This window comes from Pituophis catenifer, unplaced genomic scaffold (genome assembly GCF_029215685.1).
Source record: "Pituophis catenifer annectens isolate HBS135680 unplaced genomic scaffold, rPitCat1.0.hap2 SCAF_7, whole genome shotgun sequence".
NCBI classification, from domain to species: domain Eukaryota; kingdom Metazoa; phylum Chordata; class Lepidosauria; order Squamata; family Colubridae; genus Pituophis; species Pituophis catenifer.
The window spans coordinates 69,099,887-69,108,860 of record NW_027256887.1 but is presented as its reverse complement, the minus strand read 5'-3'; the positions used below and the strand labels follow the sequence as shown (position 1 = coordinate 69,108,860).

General features: G+C 34.3%; 1 protein-coding gene across 1 annotated transcript in view; it reads left to right on the top strand.

Moving 5' to 3' along the window:
• Positions 1 to 1,942: 1,942 nt before the first annotated feature.
• PARPBP (PARP1 binding protein) overlaps positions 1,943 to 8,974 on the top strand; it is a 28,735-nt gene continuing 21,703 nt past the window's right edge. The window contains 3 exon segments of the mRNA XM_070946704.1: positions 1,943 to 1,971; positions 2,904 to 3,057; positions 6,838 to 7,062. Of these exon segments, the coding sequence (XP_070802805.1) occupies positions 1,943 to 1,971; positions 2,904 to 3,057; positions 6,838 to 7,062 (408 nt within the window).

Here is an 8,974-nt window from a genome sequence, read left to right as displayed (position 1 = left end):
GAGCACATTGGGGGGGGTGCAGGTTGGTGCAGGAGGCTTTCCAGGCCCAAAATGGCATGGGGGTCTCGCGCTGCGACCCTGTGCCCTGTTTTGGGGGGGCACGCCCCATTTTGGGCCTGGAAAGTCTCCACCAACCTGGAAACCGAACGGGGCCCAGGGGGACCTGGGGCGTATATGTGGGGGACATGCATGCATGTGCAGGGCATGGCACATGAACAGGGGGGTGCTCACATTGCATTTTGGGGATTCGGGCACGCGGACACACTTTGGGCACTTGGCACCAAAAAGGTTAACCATCACTGCAATGTATAGAAGGCCTTATAGGTAATAACCAGAAGTCTGAATTGGACCCAGAAGCCAATATAGCTCTCACAACATGTTCCTTTGCTAAGCCACTATTCAGCAGTAGGTGGATTCTGTGCTAGCTGTAGCTTTTAGGTTATTTTCAGGGTAACCACATGTGGAGAAAATGATGTAGTCAAAATATGAGATATCAAGGGCATAAGTCACTGTCTTCAGTGACATCTAGTCCAGGAAAGGTCAAAACTGGCAAGTATGTTGAAGCTGACCAAAGGCTCCTCTGACTGCAACCTTTACTTCCTGATCTTATGAGAATTGTGAATCTAGGAGGCTCCCCTGACTGCTCGTCTGGCTACACAGAGAGCTCACTTGACAAACAACAGAAGTAACTTAAAACATATTCTTCAGGCACATTAGAAGTAAAAGCCAAGGTAGATGTTTGTTTATGAAGAAAAAAAAGTGGCGAATTGGTAATAGGGTAATGAGAGGTCAGAATTGCTCCCTTTCTGCCCCCACCAAGAGCTGTGGTGGTGCAGTGGTTACAATGCACTATTGTAGGCTAATTCTGCTGTCTGCCAGCAGTTCGTTTCTCACTGACTCAAGGTTGATTCAGCCTTCTATACTTTCAAGGTTGGTAAAATGAGGACCCAGATTGTTGGGGGTAATATGCTGACTCTGTAAATCTCTTAGAGAGGGCTGTAAAGCATTGTGAAGCGGTATATAAGTCTAAGTGCTATTGCTATTTTATGACTATCTTCTCTCAGAAGGGAAATGGACTCCTAGCTGCTGCTTATTAGGTCATTGGAGGAAGGAGAGAACTCCAGCTTCAACAAGACAAAGGGTAAGAGAGAACTTAGACAATTTAAAGAACTGAAAGAGTCAGATGATTGCATCCTACAATACTAAAGAAACTAGTAGGAACAATTGCTAAACTGCTCTTAAGAATTCTTGGAGGTGAGGCTGGAGGAGAGCAAATATCTTCAAAAAGAGGATGAAGGAACACATGGGGGACTTAAGAATTTTCAGTTTGAAGTCTATATTGAAGAAGATTAGATTACAAAGCAGCATGTTTGTGAGCATTTCAATAGCATGCAATTACAGTCCTTGTTTAGTGACTGTCTCATTTAGTGACCATTTGAGTAACTGTATGACCTTCATAGCTCTGTAAAGCAAAAGGAAGCTGAAGTAAGATCTTATGCTTATGCCACACTTTAAAAAATTAAATTATAATTAAGATGGACAGGTTCAAGTGATGACTTCTGGATGGGTGGAGAGAGACTACTGCTTCCTTTAAGGCCTGTGACATTATTTTCTCTCTCAAGGAGATGTTTACCTTCCATGCCGAGTTCATGCCCTCTCCAACCATATTTACAAGACAAGAAAGGCATCTATTTAATCTCTTTCCATAGAGGAAAGAGATTTCTTTCCATCTGTCCACATCCTCAGAAGTCACAAGTTTGAGAGTATTTTAGTGATCTCACAAAATGTGATCTTGTAATTTTGTGAGGTAACATGAGATTGTCATTTAATGGGCTTCAGAAGTATGCTTTTTCAATTGCTGTCCCAATTGCAATTTCCCTTGAAGATCTAGTCAGCTGATGCTTCCTAGTTTTCAGAAGAACAATTAAGACAGAAGGAGGGCATGTTATCAATGAAGACTGGAATATGATGGCCACGTGGTTTTGTATATTTTTAATTTAATGTCAGTTTTGTTTATAGTGTAGGTGGGTTTCTTATTTTTGAGAGGGTGCTTTTTATGTTGAACTTAATTGTTGACTGTCCAGAGCTTTTAAGAATGAGAGGTATATAAATTAAGTAAAGAAAATGCCTGGAAAACTAGGTATTGGCAATTAATGGTTACTGCTGTACAGATTGTATTATTGCAGAACTCTGTTTTTATATTAATTTTAGGTTATGCTATTTTTATGCTTTTATGAAATAAGCTATCTGAAATTCTTCTGACTCTTGCAGTACGGTATATAAGTAGAAATAAATTAAACACTTAAGACTTTAAAAGTGAGCACTATTCAAATAATTAATTTAGATAATAAGTTTGTCAGGGAAGAATTTGTTTATAATTTTTTGAATTCCTATGCTGATTCTATTTATCATATGTCAAGTATAAACTATTTTCCCCTGCGCTGTCTTATCATTAAGTTTCCTGTTCTCAGTTACATTGTTTTCTGCTTATGATTCATTTTCTAAATGTTAAACATAGTGATGACTGACTAATGGTTATTTTAGCTACAATTGATGGGAATTATAGGCCAAGTATATGAAGAGACCCAAGTGGGAGTTCCTACTTTATCATCTTTAATATATAACTTCAAAGCCAGTTTTTCAAAAATCTTGAACTGCAGTGCCCAGATTGGAATCTATCTTGTACTTAAGTGTAATACTGTTGTTTCCTAGGATGTCCTTTTGCCACATAGTTACCTTGATAACCAATTTTAGGTTGTTTTTAGTTTTGCTTCCTATCCAATTTTGTATTTTGAAATTTTGCATTTTCTTCCATTGCTGCTATCTTCTTTTTAGAAGCCATTGTAAATTCTTAATATTTGCAAGTTGTCCTGTACGATTTAACATATTTTTTTATTATTTAGGATAATGACTCCTCTTCAGCAAACCATTTGGAATATGATTAAATGTTTCCGAAGAAATTGGCGCTTATTTTCAGATTCAGAAAGGACTACAGTGTGTGGGGCAGATTGTATGCTGATGGCTTTGCACTTATCTGTTGCTGAAATTAATAAGAAGGTTAATATATATTGATTTCAGGGACTTTTTAAAATAGGTCAATGAGTCCATAAATCATCCAAACATGGGTCTCTAGTCTAAGACAGTAATAATAAAATTATTGTATTGTTGCACCCAAACATGTTTGAAGGGTATCTTAATAAAATTTTGTTCATTATTCTGATGTTTGGGAATAGAAAAGTATTTTACCTCTGAAAAACTACTAAAGGATTCATCAAAATCTTGTTCTTTTCTTTGATTAGCTGTCTCATAAAGAGTTAATTTAATATCTTAGCTTGTGCATCACTTAGGCTTCAAACAAACCCTAGTTCCTAAATTTGCTATAAGTTCTTTGTTTAAATAAGAGAATGTGAGTATGCACGCTCAAACCTCACAAGTGTCTGAATGAAGAACATGTTTTCTGTTACATAGAGAGACAGTGTTATATGGTAGTTAAGATGTACAGTATGTCTGGGAGACCCAAAGTCAGTAGGGGAAACTCAGTAGGTTTTAGGTTGGTCGTTCACTTTCAGTCCAAGTAGGAATGTTTTAGTAGTTGCATTCCAATTATGAAATACCTTCCCAAGGGAAACACAATTAACCTCCAGGTTTTAGATAGAAATATGACGGTCACAGCATTGGAGGCAACCAGTGCACAAAAACTAGAATACTTTTTAAATTGCTCCCAGTAACTTGCTTGGTTTTTAAAACATTTTTTGGATGGCTTAATCATTATATGGTGATCTGCACTGTGAAAGGAAAAGGGATATATTAAACAATTGTTATTAACACTGGAATCGTTTTTTCTTTAATCTCTCTTTAACTGCATGCAGTTGAAAGATGAAGTATCTCATCAAACATTTCCAAGAAAACTTACTTTTTCTGGTGTGATCAACCACAGAAATTTTATGCTCAAAGGAATTTATGCTCTAAAATTGTAAGCAGAGGAAAAATAAGGGAAATGTAGGAAGTAAATCATTTTCAGCTTTATCTGTAATTCCAAATGCAACTTAAATATCTTTGTTATGCCTTTTTCCAACATAATGTATATAAAATAATGTATGTTTTAAACTGAAAAGCTAGACTTGTTAATCTGATATAATATAAAACCAAGTATAAATATTACTTTTACCTCACAAAATATGATATGACTATGATAGAAGTTAACCACGTGCAGTTATAGAAATGTTCAGCTATCTTTGCCTTATTTTATCTGTTAAGGAATAACATAAACACTCTGGGTTATCGGTGTCCAACATTTTAGCTTGCCTGGGATTCATTGAGTGAAGAGGAGTTGTCTTGGGCCCTGTATAACATATATAATATAGCAAAAGTATCTAAATCATATCATAATGTTAAAAAGTTTATGATATTGTGGAGCCACATTTCTAGCTTTCGCGGGCCACATACAGCCCACAGATTGTGGGCTGGACATGCCTGCTCTAAGTGATGCACAAAATATATATAAAATATTCAATGAAAGTCCCAAATAAAGAAAATGACCTGGTAACTTACTTAAAAAAGAATTTAAAAAAAAAAATACGATTTATAGAACTGCACATCTCGCAGCAGTGTTCAAAAATTAAAACCACCATAACAATATAAATGCATGAAGTCTTTGTTAAAAAATAATCCCCAGAAAAAAACTACATCATAAAAACACTTCACATAACTGTTGACCCAAATGCTTGAGGGAAAATCTAGGTCTTGTTAGCTTTGTGAAAGGCTAACAAGATTGATGCCATCCGTTTTTCTGGGGAGGTTCTGTTCCATTGGACAGATATAGCTGCAGAGAACTCTAGCTTTTACAACTGTAAAAAGGCACCTGCATTGAAAATGTCAATTAAAGAATACTAATATAGAAAATACATTCAGATTCTGCACATGTTAAAAGGACTGGGAAGAAAAGCTGTAAAAGAAGCATTTAATCATTTTTCCATAGTTACATCTTTAAAAGGCATTCATCAGTGTCATGCAAAAAAAAATATTACTTTTATGGAAAAACTCATTTTTAAACTTTGATACAAAAATATGATTACTACCAAATAATGTCAGAACTGCAAAGCTTTAAGAATTGTAGATTTTTCTTCATTTTACTCTTGTGAAATATAATATTCTTGTTGTCTATCACAGACTTAAGCTGTTGAACTTTATGAACTTCCTTTATGAATTAGCCAGCTGGCATTTGGTCCTAGCAAAACATTTTCTGAGTTCTACCACAAACTCTTACAGTCCTTTCTATGAATAATATGCTGTCATGGTGGGCACCTGATCATGAAAACTGATATTTGGACAGCATTTTTATTTGGATTTAAATTGTTTTTATAATACCAGTATAAACAAAGTTAAGCCCTGAAAATTCCTCATCTTGTGAGAAAAGATTTTGACTGAATTATATTGGAACTTAACTAGCTGTTGCATTTTGAAGAACTGGTTTCAGAAACATTAATGAAAAAATACATTCCACTATCTTTAAACTGCAATCTTATACCATATGGAACAAATCATTTTAATATCCAAAAACTTAACAATAAATCAGACTACATTTAGGTTGCTTTTATTTTAATGGGAAAAGTACAACTTTAGAGCAAAACTTGAAACAAGTTGAATGTTTTGTTGGACAAAAATTCCTCCAAGTGCTGTTGGGCTAAAGAGAAACTTAGTTATTGTTTGATAATACAGATAATATAGTATAAGCTCACAGTAACTTTCAAAGCTAGTATTACTGTTCCTAGTAAACGTCATTGTTGTTCAATTAGTACACCGTATAAATGTAATTCAACAACCAGTATAGTGTAAAAACATTTCATATGTCTTTTATATGTCACATTTCCTTTCTATCTATTCCGTCAGAAAATATATTCATGCTTTACCTTTCTCACAACAACCATGGCTTAGTTGCCTGACTATTCAATTATTTACACTTAGTTCAGGGCTGGAATGCTCCCGGTTCGGACCGGATCGCCTGGTCCGGTAGCGATAGAGGCGGGTGGTTCGGAGAACCGGTAGCAAAAATCCCTGCCCCCCCATGCCCAGCTGAGCCGCACAATCATCAGAGGCTTTTTTTTTTCTTTTAAATTCCTCTGAGGATCCAAGCTGAGTTTTTAAAAAAGCCTCTGCTGATCAGGCAACTCAGCTGGGATCGTCAGAGCCTTTTGAAAGCATTTTTTGCTGAAAAAATGGTTTTAAAAGTAATTTTAAAAAATTGGCCATGCCCACCCACTCACATTACCCCCCCAAGCCATGCCCACAGAACCGGTAGTAACAAATTTTAGATTTCCCCACTGCCTTAGTTGCTTGGTGGAAAACCACAACTTTTCTTTCATGAGAAGATGGGCAAAGCCCAGGCTACCCACTTACCAAAGCAAATGGCAACCATTATCTTCTCTGCTATTTTGCTCCCTTGTTTTCTATTTCCTGCATATTTTATTCATAGACAGTGCATGTGAAACTTTGCATTGATTAAATCTATCCAATCAAACAGATGCAATATGCAGTAGATGCAGGAATCATGAATAATCACAAATATCATAAGAATAAAGCAAAAGATAGAAAAAAATTATTCACGTGAAGGTGTACCTGGGTGGCTTGGTTCAATGTCATTGCTAGGTGAATTCACAATGAAGAACACTTTTATAAATGTCATAAAATGATAAGAATGTAATCAGTTATAGTTAAATTTTCCTGATACAGTAGCTCTGTCATTTCAACCCAGTTAAATTTGTAAAACATTTTTATATCTTGACTGATGCTGTAAGCAACAGTACACAGTTATTCTGAATAACTCTTCTTTTTTTATAGCTTTGTGGCGAGTTTCAAGCATCTCTTAGTGAAGTGATACTATCTTGGAATTACTTTGTTCCTGACAAGTTAGGTATATTACCTGAAAATGCAAAAGCTCCTGAAAATTATGCAGACATCAGAAATACTTATGCTAGCTTTTTAAAGCACTGCAATATGATGGATCTTGTAGATATATATATAAAATGTGAGACACTAGGACTGCAAATTGAACCTATACCCTCTGTAAGTATGTGCCATTATTGATTTCAATGTACAGGTATCAAATAAAAATTGTTTCCCTGATATAAATCAGGGAAATTTTATAGCTTTTAGTAAAGAAATATTTGCAACAAACCATGGTCAAAGCAGTAAAGTCTAACTTATTAGATGTGGGTTAATAGGAATTTTTGTAAAGTGCAGTAGCATCTTTTGTGATTTTATTGAAAAGACTGATAGGATGGCATGCCTTTTTATGTATGGCAAAAATAAGATGCACAGCTATTTTCAAAGGCATTATGTAAGAAATGGAAAGTGAGAGATGAATATTATTTGAAAATACCAACATGGTTATCAACAATGGAAGCGTTAATACATCCAAATATTATTAATATGGGAAATATTGTTAGATATAAAGATATATTATCAGAAAAGGAGGAATTGAAAACGAAACAAGAAATAGAAGAACAAGGGATTGAAATGGACTGGTATACACAATTGCAAATACAAACGATATGAAAAAGATGCTAAACTATATGGTTTGTATTTGGAGATGATAGAACTGGATGAGATACTCACAGGAAAAGATGAGAGAATGATTAAAAAACTGTATAACAATTTACTTATATTAAGTTAGAAGAAGAACAGGTAAAAGAAACAATGATAGCCTGGGCTAAAAATTTTGGATATACAATTGAGTTAGATAAATGGCAGCAATTATGGGAAAGAAACTATAAATTAACAATGTCCACAGCATATAAGGAGAATCAGTATAAAATGTTTTATAGATGGCACATGGCACCAGAAAAATTGGCAAAAATGTTTAAAGATAAATGAGCTAAATGTTGGAAATGCCATCGATAGATACCAGGACCATATTATTATATGTGGTGGATGTGTCCGGAAGTGAGAAACTATTGGGTAAAAATTCAAACATGGTTGGAGGAAATGATACCACAACATATTGATTTAAAACTTGAACTGTTCCTATTGGGTATCTTACTGGAGAAATATAGTAAAGAAAATATATATCTGATTATACACGTAATAACTGAAGCGAGGATTGTATTTGCACAAAATTGGAAAGCAGAAAAATTCCCTATAGAGGGAGAAATAATTAAGAAAATATTGGAATGTGCAGAAATGAATAGATTAACATTGGCAATTAAAGGAAAGGAAGAATCGGAGTATTACAGGATATGGGGGCAATTCTATCAATGGATAGAGATGAGATATAATAAAAATTAATATAAATGCAAGAAATTAGGAAAAAATGTAATAAAGTAAAATGTAAAAGTAAGATAAAAATGTAGTAAGAAAATGAGGATAAAGGAGGAATATAATGACACAAAAATATACTCAGATGACACACTGAATAACTAATGATGTTTGTTTAAACATACATATATACATACATACATACATATCTATATCTATATCTATATCTATATCTATATCTATATCAAAGACTGATAGGAAATGTAGCCAGAACAAAGATATTTAAAAGATGCTAAATTATCTGCACAATGATCTTGAAATTGCAAAACCACAGATTATGTGATTTAAATCATTCTCTGCATTTTTGTAGTATTACTAATGCTGATGCCTTAACTAAACAAAAGATTTATTTATCAATACTTATTTATTATTTATTTAATATATGTTTGAACATCCACAGAGTAATATATAAATGTTACAATCTTTTAAATTCTGTTACTTTATCTTGATGTAGGAGGAAAGGCAAAGTCTATTCTAGTCTTACCCATATTGGGTTCATTGGTTCTGCTATGTAGATTTCAAGAACCTTCTCAACGCACAGTGTATTCCTTATTTTATATGTATAAATGGACAACATTTTTAAAAAACATTCACCTATCACTATTTTAAAAATGTGAAAGTGAAGTTTTCTAACTTGCTTCCCTTTAAAAAGTGACTATCA